The sequence below is a fragment of the Sycon ciliatum genome, chromosome 4 (genome assembly GCF_964019385.1).
Source record: "Sycon ciliatum chromosome 4, ocSycCili1.1, whole genome shotgun sequence".
NCBI lineage: Eukaryota > Metazoa > Porifera > Calcarea > Leucosolenida > Sycettidae > Sycon > Sycon ciliatum.
In genome coordinates this window covers 3,189,549-3,209,960 of record NC_088646.1, presented here as the reverse complement: position 1 = coordinate 3,209,960, position 20,412 = coordinate 3,189,549, and the positions used below count along the sequence as shown (strand labels likewise).

The following is a 20,412-nucleotide window of genomic DNA, read 5'->3' as shown; positions in this document are numbered from 1 at the left end:
AACAATGGGATTATTTACGATTGCAAGTGTTGAGAGGAACCGGAGGGCATCGGTTCCAGAGGGCATTGGTTCCAGACCGTCAGGCGAAATAGCACGTCATAGTACATTTGAGATCAGCGGGAAGAAGATGACGACGTCCACTAATTCAGTATCTGTGCACACGAATCTGCTGTGTGTGTGACTCTGTGTGTCAGCTATGATATCATCTTCTGTGGTTCCATGCCTAGCATGTACGTCTGAACCATCCTGCAAAGTTTGAATGACGTAGGTTGAGCGATCGATCCGCGAAACATACTTTTTGAAATTCTCTTCATAGTATATCTTCCACCACTGAAATTTCGAATTTCTTCGAAAAAAGTGCTGAGAGGGGTGGCTTGCAACCTCGATATGGCTTGTTCCAGGCATGCTTTGGAGCCATCTTCTGTTGAAGTAGTGGCAGGGATCTGCCCTGCAACTGCTACAACAAAAAATGATTCGATCTGAGAAAGGGTGAGACCGCGAATCTCCGTTGAATATTGAGTATTTCAAGCCTTTTCACGACGAAGATGGAGTTCTTTTTGGAGATGGACGGCGCGGCAAAGGACATGGTGTCCGACTTCTGGCGTCTGTTGAAGCCAGGGATCATTTGTCCAGTCAGGTCGGCAGCCTAACCGTCGGTAAGCTTGTGCTTGGATCCCGTTCTGCTCGATGTGGTAGATCACAAACAATTTGATATCGCACAAATTGATCTCAGCATCGTGCGTACGGTATTTTATATTCAGAAAATCCCAAAGTGTCTCTGTGTGGCCGTCCTATGCCACGAGAAACTCCAATCAGGCTCATATGTCCTCTGCCTTCATGATTGAATGTCCACTTCGTTTGAACAACGAACACATCAATCGAGGAGGGCTTTGCAATGAAAAATACAGCTATACTGGAGCTGAAAAAAGAAAGAAAAAAACGTGCTCAGGATGAGACTCGAGTACACGCATACTCTCCCAGCAGGTGAAACGCAAATTTTTGTGAAAAATGCGTGACGCCGACTGACCAGTAATTTCGCCTGACGGGCAATGGTTCCAGAGGGCAGTGGTTCCAGAGGGCAGTGGTTCCAGAGGGCAGTGGTTCCTGAGGGCAGTGGTTCCAATGGTCCCCGAGCACTGATCATCTTGCACGCACTCCTTTCTGTTATATCAAGAGGCGCTGCAGGTTCAAAGCTGGTACTCGTACCCAGCACTTCCGACCATCCAACTGCACAGGTGTACAGGACAATAATGGCACTATCAAAGCCAGAAGATGGGAAACTTCACGATGTGGCTGTGAATGTAGCTGATGTTTAAAGGCACTACAACCATGATGAGTAGGAAATACACCCATAATGAGAGCAAGACAAAAATGACATATGAACAGCAAGATACAGACGTGTTTCTCATTGACGCATATCAGTACACACCTCTTAAAATTACCAGCAGCACCAGCCCCTGCACCGTCTTACACTGTTATTTCAATAGGAATTTTCTTTTTTCACTTTCCCCAAAACCTTTGCGATGGTGGTGGTAATTTTAAATGTGGGCTCTGCACAGCAAAGCCTAGTTAGCCCAGGCTGCACATGCATACCGGTGGTGGATTGGTTGTGAGCACGCATCATGTGACCTCCTCGTGACTAAGCCGGGTGCTCAGCGTGTGGCCTGGCAAATTTTTACAGACAATCGTAGATAAGGCGTCTAATTTCGAGACATGTTTTGCTAAGCTGTCTTGATGCGAAGGAGTGCTCTTTGCGGTTGCAGTTTGTGTGTCAAGACTTAGTATTTCCCTCCCTCGCACCCCTTTTACGATGGCATTTCGTTTTTCCGGTGGGGGGGGGGGGGCAAACGGGCCGCCTATTCTGTCTGTATGGTGTGACGCCTGATGCCAGGCAGTTATGCGAGCCCTCGGCGGGCGATTTGCTTGCCTCAGTGGTCATTTGTGTGGCCTCGGCGGGCAAGATGATATTTGCTCACAGTGGGCAGTTTGTATATCGGCCCACAGTGGGCAGTTTGCTGGCCTCGGTGGCAATTTCAGGGCTCACAGCCGCGTACAAAAGCGTGGGCGCCATTTTGGACAGGCCGCTGTCACGCGAGCTGTCACGCGAGCCAGGCAGTATGCCAGAATCGTGTACATGCGATCGGGCAAATATCTCACGAAGCTTGAAAGTGGGGTGCATTCAAAATGTTCATTTGTACTGATGCTTTCTCCCAGGCCTTTCAAACTCTAGGAACATACTCTCAATACCCATTGTAAGGATTTGTCCGAGAGTTTTTTGTTTTAATCGATACGGTTTGGCGTACATACGGGGCCAAAGTATCAGTTGGTGCAGGCGTAATTCTGACATGAATTATTGTCCTAAAATTGAAAAGTCTCTCGGACAAATTCTTCTAATTTTCCTACTGAAAATTTTAAGCTATTGGCCATCAAAATCGGGCAAGAGACGGGTACAAACGAACATTTCGAAGGCGACGCTATCTGCACAAGACTGCAGTACAGGTGCGAGGAAGAACCGCGCGCGCTGGACCGGTTGTGAATGCGGAAACAACACTACAGCAAGGCAAATTTTCGAAATGTTTTGTTACTCGCCTGGCGCTTCATCGTTGTGTCCTTCAGCAGTTATGGCCGACTGAAGAAATACATGGCCAGCACAACGGCGAAGCCACTGGACGTGTTCTCTTGCAACGAAACGGAGTGGCGAATGAAATAATTCACAACTCCACATCGTCGCTAATGCGTTGCGCGGCTCTTCGCAGCGGACCAGGCGTATATTTACATTGGACACAACAGGACTTCACGGCGGAGAAACTAAAACTAGAACACTACGTGAGTCATTGCTCCATGCCTTCAACATCAAGGAGTGCATGTCCTCTCCCTCTCCCGATCCCGTCACTCGCGCCTGTGCATTAGCGGCGTAGCTGCCGGGCAGTAGATGTTGAACTCTTTCGTGTTCAACGAATGCAGGAATCTGCTCGGGGCTACTCCTCGCAGGACTCCGTGTGTGGACAGTCTGAAGGAAGAATTCGGCCGATGAGGCCAACAATGCTCGCGAAATAGTCCACTCGGAAGGAAACAATAACAACCGAAACAAATGGATAACTGTCTCCGTCTACTTCACCATCCACGGCTCAGTTCTTGTCACAGCAACTCAGCCCAAGCAAGTCAAAATCTCCTTGCGACTGTGAGTGCTACGCCTGCGCTTAGCAGTCACGCGTGCCCGTTTCTATGGTGATCAGATCCAATATGTCCTCCCACGTAATCGAGGTTTTGGCATACCGGCTGTGAGCCCTGAATTTGCGCACCCTTGGCGGTCTGTCTGCTAGTTAAGCCCTCGGCGTGCAGGGTGCTAGTTTAGCCCGCGGCGGGCGAGTTGGCTGGCCGCGGTGGCCATCCGTGCACCTTCGGTGGGCAGTATGTGGTTGGCCCACGGAGGGCTGGATGATATAGCCCTCGGCGGGCAATGCGGTGTACGCACGAGCACGTAACCGCTTACTCAACCGGGTTCGATTGGGAATAAGGGCCGAACGCTGGATCGCAGCCTTTTCGGACCAAAACCAGTCGACTCAGTGTCCAAAAGACTACGGCATATGGGCTAATCGCGGTCATCCGTGCTTTTATAAGAACAACACGGCGCTTTTAGTGAAATTTTGCATACAAATCCCCATCTAGTAGGGTGCAGTCATCCAGTTTCGGTGGAGGTGCGTGAGTTCGATTGGGCATAAAGGAGGAAGGGAGCATCTCAGCTTCCTCGGACCAAGACCATTCGACTCCGCACCCCGAAGACTACAACCAGTGAAAATTTGATTTTAGGGTATACTTCCCCTTTAAATTAACTTAACCCTTTCACTGCCAGCTGACTGCTCAAGTGACAAGGCACTCAGTGCCAGGCTGTCAGCTGAGCTGTGCACCCCCCCCCCCCCCCCCCAGTGCCAGGCGCTTTTTACCTCCAGTTCAAAAAATCGAAAGGCCAACTTTTCCTGGATTTTTTGGTACTTTCTGTACGGAATATCGCTTTCTAAAGTATACATCGCAGGTAGCCAACTGATAAAGGAAGCCATTGCCCTCGAAAAAATCGCAAAATCCGAAGTACAAGCGCGCTGAGCGTTCTAGCGCCAGCCGCTGTGCAACAAGTCATGTCATGTCATGCGAAAGTGCGCCGCACACCGCATGCACTACATACAGTGCATGTACACCATGTGTACGGCCCGCGGCCCGGCCAGTTGCGAAGTAAAGTCAGTTGTTGTTTTGGAGAGAGAAGCAAATCCTGTTTTTCGTTCGGTGGGATTGAAAGATCTGCCAGTGGACCGGAGAGCTACAACACTTGAAGCAGAAGAAAGTGCTTGCTGGAACTTCCCTGTCTTCGTGGCAACAGGACTTCAGTTTGCGAGAGACTTTCGTCCTGCCGCTGCGGACGCAATTCTTGTTGCTTGCAGAAAACTTGGGGAACGATCGCGAATCGTTTCGTGAAGCGGATCGTGTCGCTGAACAGCCGCGGATTGTTCTGCCGACATGGTGGTCCTTTGTTCTCCTAATTATCAGCAGTCCAAGCACATCTCTTCAACGTCGGAGAATGGAGCGCTTCCCTGTTCCGTTGACAAGCGCTTCGTTCGCAGCTGTAATGCACTTCCGCATTAGCTTGCAGTAGATCATCAGGTATTGAGGTAGGTGTCGTTGCGGAAAGAATACTATTATTATACTTGTAGCTGACATACCTGTAGTGTCCCTTGACCGTGCTGGTCGCCATTGCAACGTTTTAGTTCTCAGGAAAATTTAGTTCTGGACCCGGCGAGCGCCGCCAGCGCTGTTTCCGTCAAGTTTGTACATAGCTGCATCTAAAATGCGTTCGTGAGGAATCCGTCGTTTGGTTCTCTACCCGTGACTCCAACCGCCTGTCGCAATGGATAGCCTCCTGGAGTCTTGGGTAATAGCTAGGCATCAAGTCTGAACCAAATTCCATGCTCCATGCAATGAAAGTTGACGGGAAAGAGAAAAATACTCTCAGATTTTTCAGCGCCGCTCGGCTAAAAATCGGATACACATTTTCAACGACGCTGGTTCGATTTTTTTCAAATGGCAACCCCTACTCCTGGCGGCGTATTTCAATGGATATGGACCTCTTCCAGGGCCCAGTAACCCTCTATGGCAGCTAAACATCTCCAATACCCCAAAATAGTGGCCCAAACTGGGCGAAGTCGGCCTGTCGACTTCAGTCGACAGCGGCACTGGGAACTGCATTCTTGCTGGTCGACTGCAGTCGACAGCGGCACTCAGAGTGCATGAATGGGCTGTCGACTGGAGTCGACAGCGGCAGTGAAAGGGTTAACACTCTACCACAGACAAATACTCTACCCCAGACAAATACTCTACCACAGACAAATACTCTACCCCAGACAAATACTCTACCCCAGACAAATACTCTACCACAGACAAATACTCTACCCCAGACAAATACTCTACCCCAGACATCCAGCTGTTTGCAAATACGATGGTGAGATGGTTTTCACTTGTACCTGCTCATTGCGAACCAGGTCGTCTCCTTCATTGGTAGCACACTTTGGGTAGCACGCGCTGGAGAGGACCAAGTCGTTGCAGCGCTTGCACCTACAGCATGCACACAAGATTAGCAAGAATGTCACCATCCTGTGCCACCCACCAGCACCCACCAGCACCCACCAGCACCCACCAGCACCCACCCACCACCAGCACCCACCAGCACCACCCACCACCACCACCCACCACCCACCACCCACCACCCACCACCAGCACCATGCACCATGCACCATGCACACACCACCCACCACACACCACCCACCACCAGCACCATGCACCATGCACCACGCACACACCATGCACCACGCACACACCACCCACCACCCACCACCACCACCCACCACCAGCACCATGCACCATGCACCACGCACACACCACCACTACCACCACCACCACTACCACCACCACCCACCACCAGCACCACCACCACTACCACCAGCACCCACCACCACCCACCACCAGCACCACGCACACACCACCACTACCAGCACCACCAGCACCACCACTACCACCACCACGCACCACCACCAGCACCAGCACCAGCACCAGCACCAGCACCAGCACCAGCACCAGCACCACCCGTCAGGCGAAATTACTGGTCAGTCGGCGACACGCATTTTTCACAAAAATTTGCGTTTCACCTGCTGGGAGAGTATGCGTGTACTCGAGTCTCATCCTGGGCACGTTTTTTCTTCTTTTTTTCAGCTCCAGTATAACTGTATTTTTCATTGCAAAGCCGTCCTCGATTGTTGTGTTCATTGTTCAAACGAAGTGGACATTCAATCATGAAGGCAGAGGACATAGGAGCCTGATTGGAGTTTCTCGTGGCATAGGATGGCCACACAGAGACACTTTGGGATTTTCTGAATATAAAATACCGTATGCACGATGCTGAGATCAATTTGTGCGATATCAAATTGTTTGTGATCTACCACATCGAGCAGAACGGGATCCAAACACAAGCTTACCGACGGTTAGGCTGCCGACCTGACTGGACAAAATAATTTAATGATCCCTGGCTTCACCAGACGCCAGAAGTTGGACACCATGTCCTTTGCCGCGACGTCCATCTCCAAAAAGAACTCCATCTTCGTCGTGAAAAGGCTTGAAATACTCAATATTCAACCGAGATTCGCGGTCTCACCCTTTCTCAGATCGAATCATTTTTTGTTGTAGCAGTTGCAGGGCAGATCCCCGTCACTACTTCAACAGAAGATGGCTCCAAAGCATGCCTGGAACAAGCCATATCGAGGTTGCAAGCCACCCCTCTCAGCAAGAAATTCGAAATTTCAATGGTGGAAGATATACTATGAAGAGAATTTCAAAAAGTATGTTTCGCGGAGCGATCGCTCAACCTACGTCATTCAAACTTTGCAGGATGGTTCAGACGTACATGCTAGGCATGGAACCACAGAAGATGATATCATAGCTGACACACAGAGTCACACACAGCAGGTTCGTGTGCACAGATACTAAATTAGTGGACGTCGTCATCTTCTTCCCGCTGATCTCAAATGTACTATGACGTGCTATTTCGCCTGACGACTACCACCACCACCTGCATTTGAGCAACAAGCACCGTGTGGAGCAAGCGAGGAAACCACCCGGCACAACTCCAGCTGAGACCGTGCAAGTGTCTATACCAGTTGCCCTCAGCATTGTGTGTAAACGGAGCGGGAAAAAAGCATCCCGGCCACTGTATTCATCACTCTGTATCACAAGAGAGAGACTGGAAGCTGTGTCGCAACTCTGAGTTTCACATACTACTACGATCATCAGGCAACTGATTGCTCCAAAACGGGCAGGCTGAAGATAAAGGGGAGCAAGGAGCACGCTACTTGATTACGTCACCCTGTATCTCACATGTCCTGAGTAACAACTTACCGATACTGACACAGCGGTGTGTTTCTGCCACACCGGTCACACTTGAAGTACAGACGCTGCGCATTTGTCTTCAACACAGCATGATACTGGTTCCGCAGCTCGACACATATGGTCCTGCGTACATCCTTGTCCAACTCCTGCAAGCATGTAGCAACACCAACAAAACGTTAAATCGAGAAGAAGAGATGCACTGCAAGCAGCTCTTGGCCACCACTATATATACAGTCATTAGTGCGTAAGATGCAACATACAAGATTGGAAACAGCCAAATTTGTCACCGTGCTTTTTACAGGATAGATCACAGAAGTCTGGGACTGCAGCTGCCAACCAGGCACCGTATTATCAAACATGCGTGTGTGCACACGGTGTGTGTGTGTATGTGTGCGTGTATGTGTGTGTGTGTGTGTGTGTGTGTGTGTGTGTGTGTGTGTGTGTGTGTGTGTGTGTGTATGTTGAATGGTGTAATCCCAGCACAAGTTGCTATGTCTAACATAGCTGTTCGCTATCATCGCTCCCGCGATGGGCATGTCTGAGGTCTGAGGTGTGTATGTGTGTGTGTCAAGGTTCAAGGTGTGTGTCCATCTGTCCCAGAGAGTGACATTGCCAAGAACCGCTCAGAATGGAGGGAGGTTATCCACCGTTGTCCTCAGCCCTGTGATGTCTCCGCTGCGCCAGAATGTCGCTGTGCATGCGGGAAGACCTGTCGTCGCCCGACCTCAAGCGCCACAAATCTTTCTGCCGGTTGCGACCAAATTTGTCCTTTCGCTTTCATTGCCTACGGCAACGGGCAAGTTCAAGGTTCAATGTTCAAGGTGTGTGTGTGTGCGTGCATGTACGTGTGTGTGTATGTGTGTGTGTGTGTGCGTGCGCGCGTGTGCATGCGTGCACACGCGTGCGCGCGTGTGTGTGTGCATGTACGTGTGTGTGTATGACTGTGTGTGTGCCAGCTAGTTCGGTTGGTGGGTACACTTATGCCAGACAGTGTTGGGCCTGTTGCCAACGGGCTCGGCTGCTTGAAGGTGTATTGTTGTACCTACCACCTTTGTTGGTTTCAGGGTTCATATACTTTCTATTTGAAGTATACATACCTGTTAAAGGGGAAGTTAAGGCAAAAATTAAAATTTCACCAGTTATAGTCTTCGGGGTGCTGAGTCGAATGGTCTTGGTCCGAGAAAGCTGAGACGCTCCCTTCCTACTTGAATCCCAATCGAACTCGCGCACTTCCACCGAAACTGGGTGACTGCGCCCTACTAGATGGGGATTTGTATGCAAAATGTCACTAAAAGCGCCATTTCGTTCTTATTAAAGCACGGATGACCGCGATTGGCCCATATGTTGTAGTCTTTTGGAGGCTGAGTCGACTGGTTTTGGTCCGAAAAGGCTGCGATGCAGCGTTCCTCCTTTATTCCCAATCGAACATGGTTGAACAAGCGGTCACGTGCTCCTGTGTACACCAGTCACCTGGTCACCGTGCCTGCAGGGTACAACTTACTAGCCTGTTTGACCTTTTTTGGGTGCAGTCCTGTCACTCGAGCTGAACTCGAGTTGAACCTTGGTGTGAAAGTTGTCGCCTGCTGGCGTGGTGACCAGGTGATCTGGGCACCCAGGAGCACGTGACCACTTGTTCAACCATGTTCGATTGGGAATAAAGAAGGAACGCTGCATCGCAGCCTTTTCGGACCAAAACCAGTCGACTCAGCCTCCAAAAGACTACAACATATGGGCCAATCGCGGTCATCCGTGCTTTAATAGGAACGAAATGGCGCTTTTAGTGACATTTTGCATACAAATCCCCATCTAGTTGGGCGCAGTCACCCAGTTTCGGTGGAAGTGCGCGAGTTCGATTGGGATTCAAGTAGGAAGGGAGCGTCTCAGCTTTCTCGGACCAAGACCATTCGACTCAGCACCCTGAAGACTACAACTGGTGAAATTTTAATTTTTGCCTTAGCTTCTTCCCCTTTAACCATGGACTGCTTCTGGCTAGATTAACTCTTGTGTAATCAATGGTGCTAGTGAAGCTTATATCAGATCCACTCTGATTTATCCACCCACACTAGTACCAAGTATTACCTTCACTGGGGGCAGGGGTACCTGCAGTTGGATCCCGAGACGGATACCCTCATGTCGTCAATCCTTTTTCTGCACCTTGTCCTCACCCACTTACTGAGGTGTGGTGAGCCCATAAGTGGGATCATTTCAAGTCCACCCTAGTTTGGGGATTTCAGGGGGTGTCGGCCGTTGGGTGGTTCAATGGCGAATTGAGTCATCTTTCCAAGATTCCTTTTGAGTCTCTCTCCCCTCTCCTGGGGAGACCCACGTGACCAGTTTTGGCAGTGAGCAAGTACAAGTACAAGTGTGTGTGTGTGTGTGTGTGTGTGTGCGCGCGCGTGCGTGTGTGTGTATGCCCAAGACCGGCAGAACTGGAGGATGTTCCTTGCTGAGCCACCACCGCACACAGATGATTCGCCACCTTTGCGCTGCTTGCTGTGTGCCAGAGACTTCCGCCGCCGTAACGACATGGCCCGACACAAGTGCATTGCCCAGCGGAAGTTGCCTGTGTCACAACAGAAGGGTGCCAGGCAATGTATGAAGTGCATGCGGTGGTTGAGGAGCGCTGGAGGACTGGCTGTGCATCGCTGTCCTGTGTCCACGGATGTCCCCACTGTATCTATTCGCCATGAATCTGACTCTTTTCGATGTGATGTTTGTCGCCGCTCTTTCCGCTCCCGTTCTGGTTTGAGCCGTCATCACTGTGACCGTGCGAAACGGATGTCACGTGCAGCCAGGAACAACTGCCGTCATGAATGCGAGCATTGCGAAAGACGGTTCTCAAGGCCACAGGACTTGCAACGCCATGCCAAATATTGTTGACTTTGCGATTTCTCTCTCTTCTCTTCTCTCTTCTTGTCGTTGTCTCCCGCTTCTGGGAGCGGCGTGGCCCGATAGGGTAGCTGTACATAGTAGTAGTAGTAGTAGTAGTGTGTGTGTGTGTGTGTGTGTGTGTGTGTGTGTGTGTGTGTGTGTGTGTGTGTGTGTGTGTGTGTGTGTGTGTGTGTGTGCCAGGCTAAAATTAGTGGCGGTCAATTCATCAGCCTTGCAAGCTGTTGAATGGTGTAATCCCAGCACAAGTTGCTATGTCTAACATAGCTGTCATCGCTTCTGCGATCACGGCTGTTAGCTGCACTTGGATCGTGGCAACTTAGTTTTCTGCACGTGAACCATGAAAAATCAATGCATGCTCCTGCATAACCAGTCAGCTGGCCTGCTCGCCCACGCATTTGACAGGTAACAATTCAATCAAATTTGAGATATCGCTTCGTTCTAAGTCTCAAAACAGTTCTAAAGTCACCAAACCACGCTGGTAATCGATGGATATTCAATGTTAACATCTTCAGGAAGACTTCAGCCGTTTCCCGAGAGTTTGGGCATCGTTGCCGTTATTTTCACAGTGTTCTTCTTCCTCCTGTCTGGAGCTGCAATTGCATCCTGGAATTATTTGAAAGGTATTTCTTTGTTGCTGTGGGGGGGGGGGGTTCCAACAGGCATAAACTGACATCGCTATAGGATAACTGGAAACGTTCACCCTTCAAGGAGGTAGAGCAATGAGAATTTTTTTGTGGCGGTCGTGGCTGTATTTGTGCACTTCCAAGGTTTTCATTCTGCCTGATACAACTCTCTACTGTATGGGAATCGTTGTTTAGGCACATGTAGCTGTCTTATTTGGTAGATCTGCTGTTTTCAATCACTTGGGACACTTTGTCTAGCCTATTTGTCTTTCGTTCGTGCCATCTATCAGTTTGTGGGGTGTCTTGGCCTGTATTCGTGAACGCTTCTCGAGTAAAGACCCTAATTCTTGACTGGAGTCACGACTTGAATTGTATTTGCTGGGCGAGCCCTCGTTCACGCAGTTATCCTTATCGCAATAGTCAATATCTGCTTGCTGGACGGACTAGCGGCTAGAATAGGGATGACCAAATGGTCCAAGTGTCACTACTAGTACACGATTATTGTTTCCATCATCGTGAAATGAGCGTTGTGGAACTGCAGTCGTCTGCCTTTGGCACTGAGGACATGAGGAGAGTTCATTGTTACTTCTGCTCAGCAATGAAGTAGACAATCATAGAGGTCTGGCAGGACTTTACGGCTGAATCAAGGCCAAGTGCGCCTGCGGCCGTACGCACGAGGCCTTGATGAAGGCGAAAAGTCCTGCCAGACCTCTATGATGGTGTTTCAGGTTTTGTCTTTCGCCTTTCTGGTACTCGTATAAAAGCAAGACACGTATAGGGGTGGTGGTCGGGGACGTGGTGGATTCAGCTTGTGAGTTTCAGCTCTGTCCGCTTCTCATGGATGGGATGATCCTTGGTCCATGATCTTTCGCTTCCTCAAAATTATCAGAAAGGTTCAGCAACTCGTCAACTCCTTTTTTAGTACATTGTGGTGTCTCTCTCTGTAGTACTAATGTTACTACTCTGCACTACTTCACTATATGTGGGCTTTGCGCAGCAAAGCCTAGTTAGCCCATGCACACGCATGCTGGCGGTGGAGTGCTGCGAGTGCGTGTCATGTGACCACCTCGTGATTAAGCCGTGTGCGCCGTGTATGGCCTGGCAAAATTTTATGGACAATCGTGGATCCGGCGTCTAATTATTTGGAGACGTGTTTTGCGGAGCTGTCTTTGTGCGAAGGAGCATTCTTTGCAGTTGCAGTTTCTGTGTCAAGTCAAAGTTTTTTCCCTCCCTCCCACCCCTTTTGAAGGGGCATTTTGTTTCTCCGGTTGGGGGGGGGGGGGCAAACGGGCCTCCTATTATGTCTGTATGTTGTGACGCCTGATGCCAGGCAGTCGTGTGAGCCCTCGGTGGGCGATTGGCTGGCCTCGGTGGCCCTTTGTGTGCCCTCGGCGGGCAAGATGATATCGGCCCACGGTGGGCAGTTTGCTTGCCTCGGTGGCAATTTGCGCACCCTCGATGGGTTGTCTGCTGGTTTAGCCCTCGACGGGCGGTTTGCTGGCCGCGGCGGCCATTTGAGCGCCCTCGGTGGGCAGTATACTAGTTTACCCCTCGGCGGGCGGTTTGCTGGCCTCGGCGGCCATGTGTGCGCCCTCGGTGGGCAGTATGCTAGTTTAGCCCTCGGCGGGCGGTTTGCTGGCCTCGGCGGCCATTTGCGCGCCCTCGGTGGGCAGTATGCTAGTTTAGCCCGCGGCGGGCCGCGGTGGCCATTTGGGCGCCCTTGGCGGGCGGATGCTAGTTTCAGGCATGCATCTTTACTCAATCAATTATTATCAAAGAGCATATTCTTGAATATTTGAATTGTCCAAAAGAAATCATGGCAACCCCCAACCCAATGTGTCTATTGTATGTTTGTGCACGCCATAGTGAGCGGTACGTTGTGCGGGTGTCTGCGTGTCAGAGCATGGGTACACCAGTGGCGTGTGCGTGCATGTGTGCGCTTGTGTCTGGCTGCATGAGTGCACGAGTGCCCAAGCTGGGCGTGCGGGTGCACTTGGAGGTGCTTGCATGTTGACGGGTGCAGGGGTTAACTATGTATTGCGCATGCGCACACGAGCTTCTTGTTCCTATTTTAGTCTGGTCTTCTTCCAAGGCTTTTTCCAATAACAATAATGACTTGATGATGTTTGATCAATGGTTGGTACATAACACACATGTAGAACAGAAAGTGGAAAACTGATCGCGATGCTTGCCACTTATTTCAGCTTGTTTCTTAGCAGATAGATAGGTGCATGCTCTTTCGCTTATTCACAACTATCGTAAAATTTCATCTCCACTCACGACAACAAGAACTTGAGTTGAAAACTGACCACGATGTGTAGACACTTTTCATGTTGCCGTTTTTGGACAGGCTGTTTCCAGGTACCAGAGCATGTTCACAGTCGAATGTGAGATGTGAACTGAGCTGACAACGAAAAACTGCCCCAGACCCCTGCAGAGCTAGGCTGACAGAGTACGGGGTGCCATTGACGACGGGCTTTATTGCTACCGTATTTTCCGTATCCATTGACCACAGGCTTTATCGGCTCATCAAGGCCACCACGGGAACGTCGCTCATTGGCTACAACCATAGAAACGGTACTGTAAATACCTGAAGCGATCATCAGCTCTCTTTGTTCTAATTATTGAGAGGACATACCGGCATCGCAATCAAGTAAAGATTAGGCAAACCTCGCCAACCTCCAAAGAGAGACGAAGATATTTTCTCCAAATGCAAAGACGATCTTTGTGAGTTTGTGACTTGCATTTGCGAACAGTCTGTTCATGGTTTTCATTTGTATTGGACTCGTTCTCTACACTTGCGATAATTTAGCGGCAATTCTAATGTTGTAGTGTTGTTCTCTTGTAATTTAGTGGAACCTGTATTGAGTAACTGAGTTTTATGTTTCGTTACATTGTCGACAGATCTCCTGTGTACCGGTTTTGTGGCACAATGATTATTGCCATGTGTCGTCTCCATTCTTGTGCAATCATGCATATGTAGGTTGGTTCTCTTCATGTTCATGTTATTGTGACCTATTTCATAGATGTTGGTTGCCTTGTTGTTTTCTCTCCCCTCTCCTCTCACCCAAGACATTCTGCATAAGCGAAGCTGTGGACGCAGCATACTGCTGCTACACTTCAACGCGGGAATGCGTATAATAATAATAATAATTTGCGTGCATACATGAGCAAGTCACGGACCACGGCACGTGCGCGGTTACCATGCCATCTCGAACCGACGCCATCTTTGTAAGTTGCCGCTTCGTGACAACCGTGCGATGGGCAGGTCTGAGGTGTGTGTGTGTGTGTGTGTGTGTGTGTGTGTGTGTGTGTGTGTGTGTGTGTGTGTGTGTGTGTGTGTGTGTGTGTGTGTGTGTGCAATACACAGTGAATGGTGCACGACATTGTCGCTAAACAGTGTGTGTACTTCCCATGTCGTTTCCTAGGTCTTGGAGGCAGTGTGCCACGAGGATATAATCAGTAGTGTTGACTTTGGCCATACAATAAGTCACACTTCAAATACAAGGATCATGACATGAGGTGCAGACCGTGCATAACTTGCCTGATGGGTGGAAAAGGTCTGCCGGCACAGGGGGCAATTCAGACAGTTCATCGTCGCATCTTCATCCAGATCAAAACGCCGTCGGCAAGCCAAGCGATAGCGGTCTATACACCACACGTGCATGTTCGTGCCACAGCGCCTGGGAGACAATAGAGTCGTTCACATTTCACCAACTTCAGCAGTTTCCCTATTTTTAGGCAATTCATGTACAGTCAGCCTTGGATAACACGACCCCCTTGGGATTGGAGGCAATGTTTTGTCCGATGTTCATCTCATCCCAAATCACGAAAAAAGCATGCTTCCTGTCAAAAATGATATCTTTATTAAGATGTCATTTAAAATTCTTCTTAGCCTGGGTTCATCCTTTTCGAGTCATGCTCGAATTGTGGCTTACGCTCAAACAGCTACCCAGGGCCAGTGGGGGAAGAGAAACAGCGGGCCATGAACTGGGCATGCTTCTGAGTTGAATCTCAGAAGCATGCCCTAAACTGTGTGTTGCTTCTCTTTAGCCGTGACTTCTGTGTTGAGTGCCATGGAAAAGAGGAGGGAGCTGTTTAGTATGGAGGAATGGAGAAATCTGTCACTGAGCTCTCAGTGGTCGAAATGTGAATTCTGCAGCCGGAAAGCTAACAATGTGACTATCTAGCAGCCAATCACAAAGACGGCGGTGTTGCCTGGTGTCACCATTGTGCCATAATCCATCTTACTGTGCTGTTCCACACTAGCCACCCTCCAGTATGATTATATGCATGGTCATTATACCTGTACTCGGACTACTCGGTGAAACTGTGCAACAGTGTGAGCAGGATCCTAGCGGACGTCATCGGTGAGGAGACCAATGCACCTAGCATGATGCTAGTAGGGATATGAACTTGCCTGGCAGTTCTATTTTTTTGCTTTTCAATGACTCCTTGGGTCACAGGCTGCTTGACTGAAGTGGGTACGAATGTTGCTTCATCTTTGCACTGGGGCCAAGATGCTATACATTGCGAGTTTCACAATACAGTCAGACCTCGGTTGACCGCACACATCCGTTTGCCACAAAAATATCCGGATACTGAGGTGAGGGAACCGAATAATCGAACACACATGCTGTATGTACGTATTCATAAGTGTAAATCGGTAACCAACGATTATCTTCCGGATGGCGAGGGATGCGGATAAAAGAGGACCGGATAAACAAGGTCCCACTTTGCATGTAATGTTATATTCCCACCGACTCTTCATTTTAAAGGGTTTAGGCACCATTTATATTTGCTCGGAGTGCACTCCAGGACTGTACCTGCAGAAAGTGATCTCATAGGCACGGCTGGGCTCCACCGTGTCACAGCAAATCGGACACGAGTCGCCCTTTTTCAGGGGCTGGCGTTTCCTGGGCATCATTTCTCGTTGCCTGTGAGGCGCAGCTGAATGTCGGTCCCTTGCTCTCTCTAAAGCTGCCAGTTCACTTCGTGACAATCCATATTGCCAGATCCCTGAGAGACACAAGAGAGAATGATGATGAAGAAGACAAGGTAACAACAATGGAGGCGTTGTCGGCAAAGCAAGCGTAAGAATGCCTTGTAAGAAGCAGATATGTGTGGGGTGGGTACGAACTAAGTCATGATCATGATTTGTAAATAGCCATGAATTGGAATCAGTTGAACTCAGATGGTGAGCCACTTTAATTATGGAAGAAAAGCTGACTGTATATGATATGGTTACGTTGGTGGACAGTTTGTCATAACTCGTAACATTTTTGTCCTTCTCCTTTTCTTCCATAATTAGAATCAGGGGAGATAATTTCACACATTTACAAATACTCAACATGTACTGTAGCATTTAGGGTTGCAAGGAATGTTCTAATCGGCTCAAGAGCCCTAACTCTAAACTAAACAAAAGAAAGTTCTAACATTCCAGGACTAGTAAGTACCGGTATAATGACTGTTGGCATCTCACAGCACTTGTCATGGCATTGTTAAACACGCCACCTCATGCAGAACAATAGTCTGTGTGCCCACTTTGAAGGCAACCAGTGGAAAGCAATTACTGTTTGGCCCAGTATCAGCGAGAATCGACCTTCGGGTGGAAATCATTTCTTTCGAAAAGGAAAGAAAATTCATCCCACTTAACAAAGAGTTCAAGCTCAAACTGCTTCGCCCGGAGACGCTCAGCGGGTAAGAAGCGCAAGCGGGGTGCAACTGAGCCTACAACGTTGGAGGAAGTCCTGGAGAAGTTGGAGTCAGGCTGTTAGTGTGCTGGCGACAAGAACTGTTACGCGCAGTTGCCACCCGAGCAGCTGCTTGAACAGCGTCGAGTGACAGAGGAGCTAGACACAGACATGCGCGAGACCTTCCTAGCTGGGAAGCTAGATGCCCTGATGAGACGTGGCGATGTTTCTCACGCTGGCCAAGTGACCAAGTGCAGTCACATGTGGAGTGTGGCTGTGTAGTGCCACTTGAACATGGCTTGGCAGGGGGGGGGGGGGGGGAGGCAACCATGGAATGCACTGACCCAGGAGCAGAAGGAAACTGCCACTGCATCTATTCAGAATTATGCAGATGTAAATGGATTGCCACAGCCTGCAGCCCCCAGACCATAATGGAGCAGCGCCAATCTACTTGCCATGCCACACAGCTAAAAAAAACTCGTGCACAGTGAGTTCTTAAAAGCTGGTGGCTCGCTCACTTATGTAACGTTCTGCAGGATTTGGTCAAAAACATGTGCCGACTAGCCGTGATGTTTGCAAACCATGCTCCCAAGGGCCAGCATCAGTCCACCCTGGCACTGTGACAGGCTATGGCGCAATAGTATGGGCCAGCAGTAGCCACACTACTCAGCTCCGACCCAGTTGCAAGAGTTGTGCCAGGTACACGTGGACCCAGTTGGTTTGAAATCCTGGAGCGAGCACTGTATGAGGACTTCCACTGTATGAGGACTTCCACTGATGCTTTGGAGCCAAGCCTAGGCAGTATGCTGGCAGATGAAGACCTGGCAGACCTGACAGATGTCACCGTGGGGAAAGCTTGCCAGCTACTTGCTGCTGAAAGACCCTCCACCCAGGGCCTGGATTCTCTTTCAGCAATGAAGGCTGGCCAAGTCCGACCTGCAGTTGGAGAGTGTGTCCACATCCACCATGTGCCAGGCGGTCATTGGGTCTGCAGCTATGCCCCAGGATATGCAGGCGGCAAGGTAGCAGTGTTTGACAGCTTGCTAGTTTTCAAGTTGGGCCAAGGGGTACTGGGTAGCTTTCACTGTGAGGATACTCCCAGATGACAACCCGGCACTGTGTGGGCACTCATCACGGGTGCGACTTATTCTTAACACTTATGTTTCAGTATGCAAACTCACTAGAGACCTAAATTAGATCTTCTCTCTTTGTAGGAAAGGCTCACAGCCAAAATACATACATACAGCCAGCCACATAACGCCAACAATGAACATGCAACTCCACCATGTAACATAGAACACTATGCATACAAAATCCTCAGGAATTGAAAACCTCGCCCTGTGCCATCTCGCGCTTTGGAAATCCTCCTTGTCTATCTGGAAATTCCCAGACTGCACAACCCTGTACCCTGTTGGGAATCATCAGATTGCGCTGCGCGATCTTGAAAATTCCCAGAACGTGGAAACAGTCACTATCAGTGAGCAATCTGGAAATTCCCACAAGTGTAACATTCTCCCAATGTACAAGTTAGATAGTTTCCTAACCACAACTAGAACAGCACTGCCAATAGTTTCTAGGACCATGATTCAGTCTCAAACCAAAACCACACTCGAGTGAAGTGAAAACAAAGAACAACAAAAAAGAACAGAAAGCCTGCACATGGCATAAAGAATCCAAGATGGGTGCCATGACATCATCAGAGTCTACAGTGAAAGGAAAAAGGAATGAGTTGCTGAGTCTGGGGTTTGAACCTGTGAGAGGTGATCTGTATGAAACCGTAAACTTAGGTAAAACTACAACTAACTACTTGATGTGAGGACTAGTACCGTAAAGTACCGCCAGAGCGCCCCACCATCTCATCCTTTCGTGGTCGTATTGTGGAGGTGCAGGTGGTCTGCTGTCTGCAGGTCATACGACATGAACCTTGTACACATATTGCACGTTTTGCAGTCAATCCGTACCTTCGAGCGGACACATGTACACAAGCTCTACACAAAACCTGCCAAGTGTGACCTTAGTACACTAAGATTCTCACATTGTACACACTTCGTTGCACTCTGCCATACGATTTTCCTTTCTCTGGCTGTAAAATCAAGGTGGGGCGCTCTCGCGAGACGGGGCGCTCTGGCGGTACTTTACGGTATACATAAATTACAATCCTGGAACGCCACACAAGCAGCCCGTCGCCGAGGAAGCCACCCAAATGATAATTACAGTGAAATCTGTCTAAGACAACTGCTCAAGGGACCTTCAAAGTGTGGTCTCTGTAACCAGGTGGTCTCCTTATCCAGTGCCATTTGACTGGAAATAGCATTCCTTGGTCCTGGCTGCAGTGTTCATCTGGGCCAGGTGGTCGCCTTTCAGTAATCGCCTTGACAGGTTTTACTGTAAACATTGGGTGACACCAGGGCTATGTCAAGTTGCTGAGGTTGGCCTGTGCAATACGCCATGTTCACATTGCAGACCTGCTGTGTCACAGTGAGGTTGGCCTATGCAATACGCCATGTTCACATTGCAGACCTGCTGTGTCACAGTGAGGTCGGCCTATGCAATACGCCATGTTCACATTGCAGACCTGCTGTGTCACAGTGAGGTTGGCCTATGCAATATGTGTTCACATTGCAGACCTGCTGTGTCACAGTGTTGTCGCAGTGCACAGGTGACTGGTGACTGTGACAAATGCGTAGACAGATTAACTACACACAGGATAACTTACTGCGTAGACAGATAACTACACACAGGATAACTTACGGCGATCTCTTGGATCCAACTTGTAATATTCATGTAGCGTCCTGCACCAGCCAAGAAGAACATCCAGGCAGTGGTGTGATACAATGCTCAAACAAAACAGGGTGAAGGTCCAGTACCATCAAACCATCACACTTCACCCCCCCCCCTTGCTTTTTCCCTTCTTTGAAAAGACTCTTTGGCGGACAAACAGAGCATCCCCAGTGATTAGTTTAACCAAACACAATTAATGAGAACCATGAAAAAAACTAATTCAGTTTATGTGGAGACACAAGCTTTCCAACTCTCTTCGGCCGCACCAAAGCACACCAGCCTCTCCTCCCATCCCTCCAACGAACACAAGAGGATGACGGTTTTCCGTTCCCTGGACGCAGGCCGCAACCAGTTATACACCAACAACATGGAGCTGAGCCGGGGGAGTGATACTCCCAGCAAATCACAACCAGCTCCGATTGAATCTCTCACCAGATTATATGGCCGCATATCTCCTGATTGGTCATGTACATCCCGCACGTGCACCAATGTGCCTTGCCAACCTTCACCTGTAAACAGGACAACACAGTGTTGAACCACACGCTGGGAATTAATTCGAAAACAAGCTAGGTGTTCTTGATTCCACTGACCTGTCAGAAAGCAAGAATTTTGTGTTTTTTCCACAGCTTAGCGGAGTGAAATAGGCGCAAACACGAGTTTTGCACTCTCCAGATTTGCCCCCTAATGATCTTCTACTGCGCAACTCCCTGGAACCTGGCATCATGGTACTCTTGGTATGTCCTTGTGTAAGGTTAGAGTTACCCGTTCACCCTCTTAGTCTGTGGGCCAAACTGAAAAAAAGGCCTCCTAGAAAAATCTTTTGGGAATCGCAATTTTATTGGCCACATCTACTCTAGACACCTTACTGACCAGGATCCGGTTGTTGTCACTTTGACAACTTTCTGAAAGGTATCCAACGAGAGGCTTTTCCATGTTGAAATTTGTCCCTCTCGCCTACTAAGTTTTTGCATGCACTTGTTCATGCATGCGTGTAGTAC

At 49.3% G+C, this 20,412-nt stretch overlaps 1 protein-coding gene across 2 annotated transcripts in view; it reads right to left on the bottom strand.

Annotated features, from left to right (window-relative positions):
• Positions 1-20,412, bottom strand: part of LOC135813923 (uncharacterized) — a 60,378-nt gene that overhangs the window by 30,551 nt on the left and 9,415 nt on the right. For both annotated transcript variants that reach the window (XM_065326951.1, XM_065326952.1), the window contains 6 exons: positions 19,847-19,923; positions 19,385-19,425; positions 15,767-15,959; positions 14,485-14,623; positions 7,435-7,571; positions 5,511-5,601 (listed from right to left, as the gene is read on the bottom strand). In XM_065326951.1, coding sequence (XP_065183023.1) covers positions 5,511-5,601; positions 7,435-7,571; positions 14,485-14,623; positions 15,767-15,959; positions 19,385-19,425; positions 19,847-19,923 — 678 coding nt within the window. The remainder of the gene's footprint in view (positions 1-5,510; positions 5,602-7,434; positions 7,572-14,484; positions 14,624-15,766; positions 15,960-19,384; positions 19,426-19,846; positions 19,924-20,412) is intronic.